The following is a 16,465-nucleotide window of genomic DNA, read 5'->3' as shown; positions in this document are numbered from 1 at the left end:
CACCAGAGACAGAGCAGGGAGCAGAACAGGCAGACTGACGAAGTACACTGCTGAGGGAAGCAGCAGATAGGTCAAGAGAGGTCTGCCACACCATGTGGATCACCTCCAGGGCAGGCAGGGATCGAACTCATGCTGAAGTGGTTTTAGCTTCTTCGTATTGTGCTTTAACCCGCTGTGTCACCAGGAGGGCCCCACAACTGTTAATCTTGTTGCAGATACACACAAAAGTTTCTCTCTTACTGCCTTCAAACTTCGTTGTGGCTTTTTGTTATACTGATTCCAAAATGTCTCAAAGTGGAAGTTTATGTATTTATCCTGGAGTTCACTGAGATTCTTGGGTGTATTCTTTCTGCCTTTTCCTCTCTTTCCATATCTCCCACTATATGATATGTCTGCTGATGTCCCACACATCTTGACTTTGCTTTCCTTTTTTTTTCTTTTCCTCAGACTGAGTAAGCTCAATTGATCGGTTTTCAAATTCATTATTTCTTCTGCCTGCTCAAATCTACGCTTTAGTTCTCTAGTGAGTTTTTAATTTCAGTTATTCTCATTCCCAGTTTCTGAATTTGTTTGGCTTTTTTCCATAATTTTTATCTCTTTATTGGTACACTGTATTGGTTGAGACATTGTTCTGGTTTCCTTTAGCAATTTGTCCATGGTTTTTTCTTCCTCAAGCACATGTAACGTAGTTGACTTAAAGTCTTTGTCTGACAATTCCAAAGTCTATGCTTGCTCAGAGACAATTTATATTCATGTCTCCTGTAATATTTTTTTAAACTGAAAATTTTTTTTCTCAAGTTTATTTTTACATCATTTTGTACATTTTTTTTTTCCCATCTCGATTGTAATCCCCGCGGGTTTCCCATCACCAAGTCACCCGTGTGCCATCACCATAATCCCGTGCATTTCCCTCCCCCGCCCCCCGTTTTTGATCCCATTCCCCACTCCACCCCCACAAAATGTCTCTGGTATATGGTTGTTCATTATTTTTGTTATTTTCTCGCCTGGTCCATTATACTCCTGCTATGAGTGAAACCATCCGGTATTTTTCTTTCTCTTTCTGCCTTATCTCACTAAGCATGATCTTTTCCATCTCCATCCAAGTTGCTGCAAAAGACATGTGTTTCTCTTTTCTGGTTGCTGAGTAATATTCCATTGTGTATATGTACCACATCTTTTTTATCCAGTCATCTACTTTTGGGCATTTGGGCTGCTTCCATGTTTTTCCAATTGTAAATAAAGCAGCAATAAACATGGGGGTACAGGTATCTTTTTCAATCAGTGTTTTTATGTCTTTTGGGTAGATACCTAGGAGTGGGACTGCTGGGTCGTAGGTTAAACTGCAAATTTTTAAACAAAGCAATATGACAGTTCTGCAAATCATATTCCCACTCCTCAGGATTTGTTTTTGTTGGTTTCAGTGGGTAGTGGTGGTTTGCTTAGTGACTTTTCTAACAATTTGTGCAACAAGTGTATTTTTTATTATCATATATGGTCTCTGAGTTTTAGTTTCCATTTAATAAGTATTTTATCAAAGACTTTCTTAACTACCTCAAGCAGAAGAAAGGGTGAGTAGAATGGAGGGAGGGAGAGAATGGACAAAGGAGAGAAGATGATGGAAAGACAGACAAATTGGTTCCCTGTTAGAGTAATCATTCAGTGCTCTGCTCTGAATTTGCAGTCAGTTGCAGTTGTGTTTGTTTGCATAGATGGACCCTTGGAGTTATGGACTCTATCATTTTTACTTATGTCACACCTCTCTATTTTAAAGGACATCTCTGAATGTAGAATTCTTAGTTGAAAGTCTTTTTCTTCCAGCACTTAGAACATAATATCCCACTGCCTTCTAACCAACATGATTTCAGGTGAGAAACCAGCTATTAATTTTATTAAGGATTCTTTATGTGTCACAAATCAGTTCTCTATTAGTGCTCCCAAATTTTCTCTTTGCCTTCCAACAGTTTGATTTGATGTGTCTAAATGGGTCGCTAAGTTTATCCTATGGAAGTTTATTAATCTTTTTGGATATAAATATTTGTTTTTCATCAAATTAGATAAGTTTTTAGTCTTTACTTCTTCACAAATTGCCACACACTTTGTCTACTCTCTTTATGGAATACCCATTACATGTGTGTGTATATTTTAATGGTACCCTAGAGGTCTCTATTAATTTTTATGTTTTTTTCTTTATGTTTCTCATAGATATTTTAAAACCTTGTCATTCTGCTACTGCAACCACCATCTTCCCAGATTTTAGAGTATATTTTTAAAGTCACTAGAATTTTTCCAGAGAAAGTTATTTTGAATATCTTTAAAAATCATACATCTCCAGACATAAAATAAGTGGTACACAAGAAAATAGAGCCACTCTGTCTCCTTACCTCAAAAAAGTCGAAGAAAATGTATGACGTTTGAAAATCAGTGAACATGACCATGGAAAAAGCATTCAGGGAGATGGTACTAATCATAATTATCTTAAAGAGACGACTCGTTATGACTTTCTTCACAAATTCCTGACTCGTTATTTCATTTTTCCTGTCAAAAAGTTGGCAAGAAGTCTGGTTATCTTATCCAAACAATGTATACTTTAAAAAAAAAAAAGAGTTATTTATTTATGCATACAGAACTGGGGTCAGGCCAGAGCAGGGACGGTGAGAGGATTCACCAGAGACAGAGTGGGAAGCAGAATAAGCAGACTGATGAAGTACAATGCAGAAGGGAGCAGCAGGCAAGTCAGGAGAGGTCTGCAATGCCATGTGGATCACTTCCTGGGAGGGAATCAAACTTGCACCAAAGTGGCAGTGGCCAGCTTCAAAGTGCTGTGCTTTAACCTGCTGCACCACCAGGGAGGGCCAAACAAACAATTCACACTTTTAAAATGGCAAGGAGGACAGCGCTCCTGCCTACTTATAATTATGCAGTTTTCTTTATACAAACCTTTCCCTTTTGCAAAGTAGCAGCAGCAGCTGCCCTATGACTATATAGGTAACTCTTTCTCCTTTTCCTAATACACTTGTGCTTTTAAAATGTAAATAAAGGGTCCCCTTGTTTGTACAAGGGGTTAACTTAGGTTTCAGCACAATGACACTATCTGCAACCATTGCAAGCCAAGTTCAATCCCCAGCCAGGGAACTAAGCCACATGGCACAACAGACCTCTCGTCTTACATTCTGCTCCCCTCAGCAGTGTATTTCAGTAGATTTGCCTGTTCTGCTTTCCTCCCTGTCTCTGGTGAACCCTCTCACCTCTCTCCCCCTCTGGTCTATACCCCAGCTTTTGTTTGTATAAGTAAATAAATCTTTTAAAAAGGATTTATAATAAATAAAACAGTTGTACATATAATATGAGCAAACACTCCTACACTTCTGGTAGACATGCAAACTGGTACAACCACTATGGAAAGCTATGTGGAGGTTTCTCAAACTGCTAAAAATGGAGTTTCCATATGACCAGCAATTCACTTCTAGATATCTACCCAAAGGACACAAAAGTATTAATTCAAAAGGATATGCCTATGCTTATTGCCATTCTATTTACAATAGGGAAGATGTGGAATCAACCCAAATGCCCAAAAATAGATAACTGGATCAAGAAGATGTGGTACATATACACAATGGAATATCACTCAGCAATCAAAAAAGATAAACTCATGCCATTTGCAGCAACATGGATGGAGCTGGAAAATTTATTAGTAAAAGCCAAAAAGGAAAAGAAAAATACCAAATGGTTTCTTTCACTCATAGCAGGAGCGTAAGGAGCTGGGACATTCTACAGGGTAGGAAAGGGGAACAGTATAAAATCTGGGTGGGAAAAGCACACAGAACTATGGTGATGGCACAAGGGTGAAGTGGTGGTGGGAAGTCCAAAGGGATTACAACCTAGATGAAAAAAATGTACAACATGAAGAATGATGTAAAAAAAAAAGTATATATATATATATATATATGTATGTATGTATGTATGTATGTATGTATACACACACACACACACACATAAACCAACTTTACAGAGATAGAGAGAAAAAAGAAATTGAATACTCTAAGAAATGGATTTCCCCAAAAACTGTTCAGTAGCAATACTAATCAGGGAGATACAAATTAAGTTAAGCCATAATCTTGACTTATAAAATTAGCAAAGATTTAAACATGGTAATACTTAACACTATAAACTATCAGAGGAATATAAATTCACCAACTTTTCTGAAAAGCATCAGAATTATTCATATCCTTTACCCCAAGGCATCTACCCCAAGAAAATACAATCTGAGAGGTAAATAGTAAACCTACTTATTCCAACATTATTTATAGTAGTGAGAACTTGGAAACAACTTAATAGTTTAAGAAAAAGGATTGATTTAGCAAAATGTTTGGCTAGGCCTTCACCAACCTCTCCAGTCAGAGATCTAATTATTAAGGCCATGCATCTCAATTTGGGAAATAGACTAGTGTCTACAGGAAGAGGCTAAGAGAACACTGGCATTTCTTAATAACCAACCAGAAACAGAAACTATTTACTAAAAATGTGTACTTGTCCCACAGAATGTTGTTGATCCATTATCTAACAGTGGATTGGAAATGACTTACTTGTCATCCTGAAAGGCTTCAGACATTTTGTAAATTTCCAATTTCTATTCCTTGCATTTATCATCCAACAGAAAATCTCTGCTTAGGAATTTCCTGAGCATCTAGATTCCACCAGTAAAGGGTCCGCAAAGGGAACACTTGCTTTGTGAGGTCACACCTTGGTATTCCAGTAGTTACTTGTGAGGCCCCTGAGGAGTGTACTCACAAGCTGATCCAATCACAGATTGTCTCTTTCATAGCGGACTGATCCCCAAGGAGCCTATTAATTAAGCAAAATCATTATGAGTACCCACCAATTGTGAAACTCCAGTCTAAAGCTTGGAGACACCAGGGATAAGGCAGATAAAAGCTCTTCCTTCCCCAAGGAGTGCTTCCATCTATCAAAAACTCTTAAATAATGTGTTAGAATAAGAGCCACTTAAGAGGCAAAAGCAAAGTTCTCTGGGGTTCTAAGGACAAAAGAACACATCCAGAGCATACACTACAAAGACCTAAAGAATAAAGATTTTGAGGAGGTTAGAGCAAGAAACAAAAGAAACCAGAACACAGGTTACCCCTGCCAGCACTGGCCAAATGGGGGCATGTAATTGCACATACAAACCACTCAAGTAGAGTGAAAGCTATGAGCCTGTGTGGAAGACAGGCTTTAAGTACAACAGCAATAGGGATTTTTTTTCATCCTGCTTATTTCTTGAAATTAATATATGACAGAGGGACCTGAGTAGCCCTGTGCTGCAATAAATGTTTAGCCAAAGTCCTGGAAACCTTAATTGTTAGGTCTTCAGAAAATGAGGCAACAACCCCACCATCTCTGCTGTACAGCAGGACCTCAGATAAGGTCGTTTCATTAAGCATAATTTTGACATTAATGAGAAAAAATGAAATCCCAGTCAGTATTAAACAACATTATTCAATGACCTGACTTTACTGCATACGTCAGTATGAAGTCATAGACTCCAAGACCCTGTTGACAATGTTAAATGAGGACTAACAGTATCTGATATTTATGCTAAAATAAATAGTGATGATTTCTGGTAGCAAAATACTGTCAGAGGCAACCAATATACTGAAATTGGAAAAAAAAAGATCTTATTTACTCAATGTCTCCATTTAAAATCATCAACATGCTATTCATATGAAGTCACAAAAAACCTCAAATATCCAAAGTTCTCCTTACTAAAACAAAGGAGAATGGTGGTGTCTCACTTGCCAGACTTTAAGCTGCATTACAAAGCCATAATAATTAAAACAGTATGGCACTGGAGCAAACTCTGAAACACTGCCCAATGGAATCTTATAGAAAGCCCAGAAATAAAGCCACACATATATGAACAATAAATCTCTGACAAAGGAGCAAAGAATTTGCAATAGAACAAGGATAGTTTGGTCAATAAATGGTGATAGGAAAACTGGACCACCATAAATAAAAGAATGAAACTAGATCACTACCTCACACCATGCACAAAAATCAACTCAAAATGAATAAAAACTGAACAAAGACCTAAAACCATAAAATATATAGAAGAAAATATAGGTAAAACACTGCAAGACATACATGTCAGTAACATCTTTAAAGACTCATTCCCTAAAGCAAAGAAAATAAAGGAAAAGATTAAACAGTTGGGACTACAACAAATTAAACAGCTTCTGTATAGAAAAAGACACTCAACTTATCGGGAGAAAATTTTTGCACTTCACACAATTAATAAGGGACTGATCACAAAGATATACAAAGAACTTATAAACTCAAAAAAAAAAAAAGTAAATAATACAGTTAAAAAAAGAAAAAAAAAAGGCAGGTCCCTCCCTGGTGGCGCAGTGGGTTAAAGCACAGCACTAAGAAGCTAAAGCTACTTCAGCATCGATCCCCGCCTACCCCGGAGGTGATCCACATAGCGTAGCAGACCCCTTCTGACACGCCTGCTGCTCCCCTCAGCAGTGTACTTGATCAGCCATCCTGTTCTGCTCCCCACTCTGTCTCTGGTGAAACCTCTCACCGCCCCTGTACCTCTGACCTGTATCCCAGTTCTGTATGAATAAATAAATAAAATCTTTATTAAAAAAAAGTCAATAGAACTAAAAAAACACTTCTCCAGAGATAAACTCAAATGGCCAACAGACATATGAAAAAATGTTCAACATCCCTCATAATCAGGAAAATGCAAATTAAAACCACAGTGAGCCACCACCTTATACCAGTAAGAAAACCACATTAAAAAAAATAACAGCAAGTATTCGTGAGGATGCTGCATAAAAGGAACTCTCTTACATTGCTGATGGGCATGCAAACTGGTCCAAACACTATGGAAAGCTGTGTGGTGGTTCCTCAGATTACTAAAAATAAAGCTACCATATGACCCAGTAATTCCACTGCTAGGAATCTACCCAAAGGGCACAAAGACGTTTATTCAAAAGGATACATGCACACCTATGTTTACTGCAGCACTATTTATAATAGGTAAGACTTGAAAACAACCCAGATGCCCAAAAGTAGCTGATTGGATCAAAAAGATGTGGCACATACACACAATGGAATGCTATTCAGAAAAAAAAAAAAAAGAGATTATCTAGCCATTTGCAGCAACATGGATGAAGTTAGAAGGGCGTATGTTCAGTGAAATAAGTCAGAAGGAAAAAAATATATCAGATGGTTTCACTCATAGGAGAAATATAGGGGAATCAAAGAAGAGATCAAGGGAAAAAAATAATAAAAAGCACACAACAAAACAAAAATAAACAGAAAACTATAAATCAGAGACATTGTACAGGGGAGGAGGAAGGAGGGATCAAAACAAGGGCAGGGAGAGCCCAAGGGATTAAGGTGAAGGTGCACAGGTGAATTGGTGGTGGGAATTTTATGGGAACTATACCTGAGGGAAAAAAGCAAACATAAGGCCCTCCCTGGTAGTGCAATGGGTTAGGATGCAGCACTGGAAACTGGCTGCAGCCACTTCAGTACGAGCTCGATCCTCGGCCCTGGAAGTGATCCACATGGAGCAGCAGACTCCTCCTGTCTCCCCGCTGTTCCCCTTGCAGTGTACTTCGTTAATCTGCCTATTCTACTCCCCTCCTCTGTCTCTGGTGAATCCTCTCACCACCCCTGCACTTCTGGCCTGTACCCCAGTTCTGTATACATAAATAAATAAATCTTTAAAAAAAAAAAGCAAACAAGAAGAAAAGTGGTGTGTATGTGTATATATAAATTTTTAAAGTAAATGAAAAAAATAAATTCATCAATAACAAAACTTTAATAATCACTTGAATTCTGTCCCCAAGAGCCAAACTTTAGCCTCATCTTCTGGCTCAATGTTCTTTCCGTCAGGGATCAGCTCCTTCTATTCTGCCTACTGTCTCCTTTGCTGACATACCCTTCTGGGTTCCATTCAGAGTTACTCCAAGAGATTCAGCATGCCCTCTGCATGTTTCTACCTGCACCAAGATATCCACATGCCTAATCCCATTGGGGGGATTAGAAAGTCCATGCTAAGTGTGTGCTCCATGAATATATAAGTGAAAGGCATCAGGGACCCTTAAATTCACTCACATAGTTGAGCACAGTGGGGATTCCATCTTCAGAAATTAATGATACACCTCTATGCCTTCCCTCTTTAAGCACCAAAACATGTTTTGGGGGGAAGAAATGTAGATTAAGAATGTAAAGATTTCTTTCAAGACACTTGGGGTGGGGGGAGGAAAGATGGCTGTGAGCAGGAGAGAAGAGCCTGGCTGTTCTTAGGTCGTCACAGCCACCATCAGCTGAATGTGGTTTCTGCAGACACGGAGTTGGGGACTGGAACTCTAGCTGTTAAGTGGAAAGCAACAGAAAATCAGAAGTGACAAACTTTCTCCAGGCCCACGGAAATCTTACCTTGTGAGGGCTAAGTGCAAAGGACAGGCATCCTGGGATGCGAAATCAAAGGTCACCTCTTCTGCCCTCAGCAGCAAGTGGCATTGTGCTCCACTTGGACAGCACTAGCTCAGCTGCACAGAGCAAGCAGAACTGGTAGTCAGCAGGGCTGGCAGCAGGGGACTTACGTTCCAGCCATGTCACTCCTTTACTAGTGCCAGGTACCATGCACTGAAACACAAAGCTCATACATCACAGCAAAACCCTATTGCATATAACTTCTGCTGAAAGTTACAGAGTTCAACAAGTTTATTTTTGAATGTTGGTTTACAAAATGCATGGACTACTCCATACTAACACTAGTTGTCTAAACATACTGATGAAAGTCAGGTCTGTGACTAAATACAAAAGACATGCTATACCCTTTTGTCTAGGGAAAAAGCATGAAGAATTATGCTTATTTTATTTATCCAAAGATTTCCTAAATCCCGTCATATCAGAAATTAACTGCTATTTTCACAACTTTTATTAATTTAATTTTAAAGAAGGACACAGTCAAATGTCCTAGGACAGGTTTGTTATCTGTGGAGGTCACTTAAGGGGTCACAGGTCATGTCTGTTTAATTCCTCTATACGCCAGTGGTCAGTTAAAAAAAAAATGGAGGGAAACTGAAGCAGGAGAACCACTGTATTCACATAAAGATTTAGAGGGGGCCTCCCTGGTGGCCCAAAAGGTTAAAGCCTACCACTACCAAGCTAGCTGCAGCAGCTTCAGCATGAGTTCAATTCCCACCCCAGAGGTGATCCACATGGCGCAGCAGACCCCTCTTGACCCACCCACTGCTCCCCACAGCAGTCTTCATTGCTCTGCCTGTTCTGCTCCCCACTCTGTCTCTGGAGAATCCTCTCACAACTCCTGCATCTCTGGCCTGTACCCAGTATACATAAATAAATAAATCTTAAAAAAAAAAAAAAGATTTGGAGCAGACAGGAACTTGGGAAACTCTGAGTTTGACAGTGTCTCTTATAAGTTGAAACTTTAGTTACTTGAAGCAATTTAGGGATTCAGACTTGTAGAATTTACCACAATGTATACTTCCATAAACTTCTGATACAGGATTTTTGATTATACTAAAGTATGTGAGTTCAAAATTCCACATATTCTTGATCTCAGATACAATATCCCTTAACATGGGCCTTATATCTAATCCTCCTAGACACTATTTTCTCAGGCCTTCAGTATACAATTACAAGTCAGATCCTGCTTTTTCCATTGGCTATATGTGATATATATTAACACAGACTTACATTTAAAAAAGGGGGAAAGGCTTTCATTCAGATATAGTGGAATAAGTGATACAAGTAAGTAAAGAGATCCAGAAAATAGAATATTCTGCAGGACACTAATTCAGTTTTCATAATAAGTTAATAAAATGGGGAGAAGGTGGGAATAGGGAACTACTTGCTTGCTCTGGATTAAAAGATTAAAGAAACCACCAGATGTGATGGGTAAAATTCACATGGATCCCAATTAGAACAAAATTACACATATTCTTGATCTCAGAGTACCTGGATTTTGCATGGGTATTAAGTAATAATGAAATCATGCTTTATTTTGCTAGGTGTGCACTTTGGTTTGTACAGGAAAATAACCATTTTTTTCTACAGATGCTTACTGTAGGATGTAGGGGAAAGGGGACATGTTATCTCGGAATGGCTTTGAAATACTTTAGCAAAGAAAGAGGAAACAGGATTGCATGAAGTGACTAGGGCAAAAATCTTGGTAAATGTTAAATCTGGGTGATTAGCACATAAGGGTTCAATGTGCTATCTATTTATATATGTTTAAAAAAAATTTTTAAAACGTTTATTTATTTATGCATACAGACTGAGGTATAGGCCAGAGGGGCAGGGCCAGTGAGAAGACTCATCAGAGACAGAGTGGGGAGCAGGACAGGCAGACTGACGAAGTACACTGCAGAGGGGAGCAGCAGGCGGGTCAGGAGGGGTCTGCTGTGCCATGTGGGTCACCCCCGGGGTGGAGGATCCAACTGGCACTGAAGAAGCTGCGGCCAGCTGCAGTGCTGCTCTTTAACCTGCTCTACCACCAGTGAGGGCCTAAAATTTTTATTGAAAGTTCTTGTAAAAAAATTAATATAATGAACTAAAAATCTTTGGCAATAATATATATAAAAGTTCCCAAATCTATAGTATAGGAAAAATTCATAAGAAACATATATTTTGCCTTTCCTCTAAAATGCCCAAGTGCTCTGTAGCTCACAGAACACAGAGCCTCGAGCATCATTTTTCTCTCATTCTCCGCATAGCTCCCCACACTGGGAACACCAATCACAGCTGCTTCATCAAAGCCAACAAAAGCATCAGAGAAATGGCTTCTCAGAATTCAGTCTCTCTTTCATGTCCCATACTCCTCAAGTCAGGGTGCTGAAGGAAGGGGAAGGTTTGCTTACTGTGCCACGAAGTAATTTTTCTGGCCTCTGAAGTGAGGTGTTATAAAGATGAGCCTTGTTAAATCCTACCATCACAGTGCTCAAGGGACTAACACATGTTCCTTGAATACATACATTCTTTTAATGTAGATTCTAATCTCATTAATAAAGTAGCTCCCTGAGTTCCTTCAAAGAACACTACTGTTGCAATTTTTAAATAAAAATTGTTTCATATTGCATTTTACCCATTAATGACGAAGAATAGAGCTCAAAACTGAACATTACCCAAGCTTCTCACTTAGTGGCTACAGACCCTCAGTCCAGGGAGGCTGACACACAAATGATGAAAAAAAAATATGGCCCATTGTTCCTTCTTAATGCAGTTAAGTGAAATGATGGCCTGGCAAGTTGGTGACCATAACAATGAATCCTCATATTGCCCCACCTTGCTAGAAGCTGTAGGCAAGAGAATGTCCTTTCCTTCAACTTTACCTGTAAAGGGTAAAACACACCAAAAGAGCTCACCCCATTTTTGTGACTTTTTAAAGTAAATGATTTTAACAATAACAGCAACTAATATCCAATTTGAAATAATTTTAAATTCATAAGAATTATTATCATCAGTTTAAACCCTTTATCTGCAGAACTCATAGTTCTTTTTCCCCCATAATTCTTTTTCCATCTTAAAACTAGTCTCCCATATAAAACATTTGCAAAATCACCATAATCACTTGGATTTCTGGGTTAAATAATGTTTGATTATTCCCCCATCCTAATTTCTGTCTGTAAGAATGGCTTTTCGCTTTTGGAATATTGTTAATATAATCACCTGGATTGGTTTATCTTACACATGTGATGAAGTATAATGAAAAAATACTTTGGACTCAAGTTTAAATCACTTTGTATTTAAGCACTGATTTTATAAAATGTAATCTATAAAGGTGAAATTAACAACAAAATTTGTACTTGTAAATTGCCTTCACAATGCATTCCAGCTAAGATGTACTGAAGATATTACATGCATTTTGGAAGAAATCACACAGAAGCAGCTGCCTTTTCAATAAAATTCGCCAGTTGCACATCTCTTTTAGTCAGTCCACCACAGTCATGTGAAGTAAGAGTTATCTGGACCTAAGAAAAACAGAGCAGTTTTTAAAACTCTGAGCTGCAATTCAAGGTATTCTCCTTTTGTGGTTCAGAAATCAGTCTATTGCTCAACATTCATATTTGAGAACTGACTCTGGAAACATTACACTTTCAGGTACAAACATGGCTCTCCCACCTCAGTAATCTCCAGAGCAGTCTGCCTTCAGGCAGGGAGAGCAGAGACCCCAAGATAAAAATGGTTCACTCATGTGAAGGGCAATTCAGCTACCACAATATCCAATCTCATCTCTTAAAAAGAAAGGGACTGAGGTTCCATTTTAAATCCCATTACTTTAATTGCATAGACTGTTTTCAGGCTGTTGAAAAACCAATCTATCAAATGCAATGTCTTAGCAACTAAGTTTAAAAAAAAATCCATTTCCAAATTAGAAAAGTAAGGTGGGGATGAGATAGAGGAACAATTGTTGCTTTTAGACAAGTCAATTAAAAAAATGATGGGCAAGTGGAGGCAATTAAGAAAGAAAATTTAACCTGATACCTGCATATTCTGAACATCACTCCCTCAAAATTAGAATAATATCAAGACATTTTCTACCTGCAAAGATTTCCCAGGAGAAAATAAAACCCCATAGAAATCTGAGATGATAAGAAATCTGAATGATATGACATGTCAAATACCACCACTATAAAGGCAAGGGACACTTTTGGGTAGGCATAATGCTTCTTACTAAGCCCCCTTAAAACTACATAAGTCTTTTTAGTCTGCTTTGTCTTAAGTAAGAAATACACAGAAGATAGAGAATTTAATAAATAACTTTATTTAAAAGTACAGTTCTTAAGCAACCTTAATGAGGCAAAGTCATATGTATCTTACTTTCTACCAATTCTTGTAATAATTTGCCTTAAAAGGTGTTTAAACCAAAGAGGAAATGCAGATGGCCAACAGGCATATGAAAAAATGTTCAACATCACTCGTAATAAGGGAGATGCAAATTAAAACCACAATGAGATACCACCTCACCCCAGTGAGAATGGCACATCTTCAAACAACTAGCAACAACAAATGCTGGCGAGGATATGGAGAAAAAGGAACTCTCCTGCATTGCTGGTGGGAATGCAAACTAGTACAACCACTATGGAAAACTGTTTGGAGGTTCCTCAAACTGCTAAACATGGAGCTTCCCTAGGACCCAGCAATCCCACTCCTAGGTATCTACCCAAAAGACACAAAAACACTGATTGAAAAAGATACTTGTACCCCCATGTTTATTGCTGCTTTATTTACAATTGGAAAACATGGAAGCAGCCCAAATGCCCAAAAGTAGATGACTGGATTAGAAAGATGTGGTACATATATACAATGGAATATTACTCAGCAACCAAAAAAGAGAAACACATGTCTTTTGCAGCAACTTGGATGGAGCTGGAAAAGATCATGCTTAGTGAGATAAGGCAGAGAGAGAAAGAAAAATACCGGATGGTTTCACTCATAGCAGGAGTATAATGGACCAGGCCATATACCAGAGACATTCTGTGGGGGTGGAGTGGGGAATGGGATCAAAAACCGGGGGGGGGGGGGAGGAAGGGAGGGAAATGCACGGGACTATGGTGGTGGCACAGGGGTGATTTGGTGATGGGAAACCCTCAGGGACTACAATCGAGATGGAAAAAAAAATGTGTAAAAATAAACTTTGTAATAAATTTTAAAAAAATGGGGAAAAAAAAGGTGTTTAAAATGCTTCTGCATGGCTGATATTTAAGCTTGATTCCAGAGCTTAATTTGACACAAAATTCTCATGTTCATTTCAAAAGGAAACAAGCATGAAAATTCTGAACTTATTAGTCATTATTCTCTTGAAAAGATCTGAAAATTTGTTACTGATTTGCAATGATACACAGGAATTCTGAGAGATAGTGTCTGAGAGAATACTTTTTCTAAGCACAATAATACCTAGGCTGCACAGTATAACAAAAAAAAAAAAAAAAAAAAAAAGGAAGGTGTTTCTTAAACTTCATCATTAAGGAGATCCCCAAACGGAGGCTATAGTTACCTTGTTGTACACATTGAACCATTCTGGGTGATGATTCATCTTCTCTGCTTGTAGGGCAACTCGGGACATAAAGCCAAATGCCTGTAAAAGATGAAATGATTACTCACATTGCCCTCTGCCCTGGACCTGGGAGACACAGAGCAATCTGAGCAGATAAAGACATGGCTGGGGTCCTTTCGGAAGCCAGTAGAAATCCAGTATGAAAGGGATTTCTCTCCCCAGAGCTGGGGTAACAGTGTAGCCTGACTGTGACCTGGTGCTCAATGGTGAAAAACAATCAGGCTCAAATAAACAAACCAGGAAATTGGTCTCACCCAGTGACCTGTCTGGACTGTTTAATTGTCCTCAGGACAAGACTCTCCAAAATAGCACAGGAATAATTTCCCTTCAACCTAGTGCCATGAATATCACTACCTGGCCCCACGTCTCAGGAGCCACTTTTTCCCTGCAGCACTGCTCCTTATGTTTTTTAGTGACTGGGTTGCTTACTAAGGCAGCACTCAAAAGACAAGCATTCACAAGAGACAAATGTCTTCTGATAGTGGTGAAAGGCAGAAATGAACAACTTCCCATCCCATCTGCCAGGTAAAACAAAAGGAGATGAAAGAGTATTTTTACTGATATATAGTGTGAAACAGAGACTGGCTTGCAAGATCCGGGTCTTCTTGCTATTGCCCAGCATTGCTGTTTCCAGGAAAAAGGTTCCTAATCCAGAGCAAAGGACTGCAGACACAGCACAAGCATAAATGTGGTCTGCAAACCACTGGAAAAGTACAAGGTTAATTTTGTTAAGCAGAAGGCAAACTTGTCCTGAGAAGAGGAAAAAAAAAATCTTTTTTTTTTTTTGGATTTTTTTTTATGAGCATAATTACAAACAATAGGAGTCTGTCTCTATGGTGTCCAGAAGGCAAAAATACTTGGCAAGACTAAGGTAATAGTATATTAACTACAAAGTGACAGCAGAATTATAGGCCAGAACCCATTATACCCATATAAATAAATATTTAACTTCATTACTCCTATCTGGAAAAACCAATCTAATACTAGTTGGGCTATGATTTTTGAATCACCAAATGACATAAAAAGACACTGCCAAGCTAACATGAGAAATCCAGAAGTCTTCAACATTTAAATCATAAGACAGTTCCTAACTCAGAAGCAATTTTAGTTGGGGTAAAGTTTTCCATTTTGACAGTTAAAGTCTAAAGAAATTTCCCCTGTCAGTAAAAGGAAGGATGTTCAAGCAAAATCCACTTAACCATGTATTAAATTATCAGTAGTAAAATAACATTCACTACCATCCCTTCTCATTTCATAATCTGAATAGTATGCGAGCAGAAAGAACAAGTCAAATACAAAAGTCTATTTAAATTATTCAAACAAAATTAACCTGTATTAAATGAAATATAAAGAGAATTTTTACTTAGCCTAAAATGCTTCATTCTTGTTTAACTCTATAAGGTAAACAAGACTGGGCCCTCCCTGGTGGCGCAGCACTAAGAAGAGATTCCCAGCCACTGTAGCATGAGTTTGAGTCCCTGCCCAGAAGCTGACCCACATGGCATGGCAGAGCTTTCCTGATCCGCCCACTGCTCCCGTCAGCAGTGTACTTTGTCAATCTGCCTGTTCTGCTCCCCACTGTCTCTGGTGAATCCTCTCATACCTCTGACCTGTTGCCCAGTTCTTATAAGCATAAATAAATAAATCTTTTCAAAAAAAAAGAAAAAAATAAACAATCACCCCCCTGAGAGGCAATAACATAGTAATTAAGGTTTTTGAGCCTGATAGTCCTGATTTCAAATCCTTTATCTGTCTTTAGTTGCTTAAGTGACTTAAGCTTCAAGCCACAATGTTCTTATCAATAAAATGGAGATAATTAAAAAGAAAACCTCCTGTAATCATTCTAATAAAAGAGAGACATAAAGCACTCCGTATAATACTTGGAACACAGTCAAAGGTCAATAAAGGCCCTCCCTAGTAGTACAGCGGGTTAAGGCACAGCACCAAGAAACTAAAGCCACTCCCGCATGAGTTCTATTCCTGCCTGCCCCGGAGGTGACCACATGGCGTGGCAGACCTCTCCTGACCCGCCCACTGCTCCCCTCAGCAGTGTACTTTGTCGATCTGCCTGTTCTGCTCCCCACTCTGTCTCTGGTAAAGCTTCTCGCCACCCCTGAGCCTCTGGCCTGTACCCCAGTTCTGTATGCACAAATGGATGAATCTTAAAAAAAAAAAAAAAGGTCAATAACGTAACACATTGCTAACACTACTGCTTCTGCCCAACTGCAGAGTAATCATAAACCCTACAAAATGAAATGGGTAAAAAGCCCTCCACAGTCTTAAGAATCTATGATTCATTATTTTCTCCAGAAGACTGGCCCTTTTTCTTTCCCATAAGCCATAAAGAGAGTCACACATATATCAGAC

The 16,465-nt window shown here is 38.7% G+C and overlaps 2 protein-coding genes across 10 annotated transcripts in view; both read right to left on the bottom strand.

Annotated features, from left to right (window-relative positions):
- CATSPER3 (cation channel, sperm associated 3) overlaps positions 1-9,228 on the bottom strand; it is a 37,156-nt gene extending 27,928 nt beyond the window's left edge. For 4 of the 5 annotated variants that reach the window (XR_001145676.1, XR_001145675.1, XM_012728000.1 and 1 more), the window contains exons 1-3: positions 8,452-9,228; positions 4,584-4,842; positions 2,382-2,535 (exon numbers count right to left, since the gene is read on the bottom strand). Coding sequence is in view for 3 of the 5 variants with exons in the window: in XM_012728000.1 (XP_012583454.1) it covers positions 2,382-2,535; positions 4,584-4,609 (180 nt within the window). In the remaining 2 variants the exon portion in view is untranslated. The remainder of the gene's footprint in view (positions 1-2,381; positions 2,536-4,583; positions 4,843-8,451) is intronic. The other variant, XM_012728001.1, reaches the window with a different exon arrangement.
- A 2,536-nt stretch (positions 9,229-11,764) lies between these two features.
- Positions 11,765-16,465, bottom strand: part of PCBD2 (pterin-4 alpha-carbinolamine dehydratase/dimerization cofactor of hepatocyte nuclear factor 1 alpha (TCF1) 2) — a 46,051-nt gene continuing 41,350 nt past the window's right edge. For all 5 annotated transcript variants that reach the window (XM_012727713.1, XM_012727714.1, XM_012727712.1 and 2 more), the window contains 2 exons: positions 14,039-14,119; positions 11,765-12,011 (listed from right to left, as the gene is read on the bottom strand). In XM_012727713.1, coding sequence (XP_012583167.1) covers positions 11,916-12,011; positions 14,039-14,119 — 177 coding nt within the window. In that variant the 3' untranslated portion in view covers positions 11,765-11,915. The remainder of the gene's footprint in view (positions 12,012-14,038; positions 14,120-16,465) is intronic.

Source organism: Condylura cristata, unplaced genomic scaffold, assembly GCF_000260355.1.
Source record: "Condylura cristata isolate star-nosed mole 26May11 unplaced genomic scaffold, ConCri1.0 scaffold00021, whole genome shotgun sequence".
NCBI classification, from domain to species: domain Eukaryota; kingdom Metazoa; phylum Chordata; class Mammalia; order Eulipotyphla; family Talpidae; genus Condylura; species Condylura cristata.
Note: the sequence above shows the minus strand (reverse complement) of the source record. Positions and strands in the feature narration are given on the sequence as shown.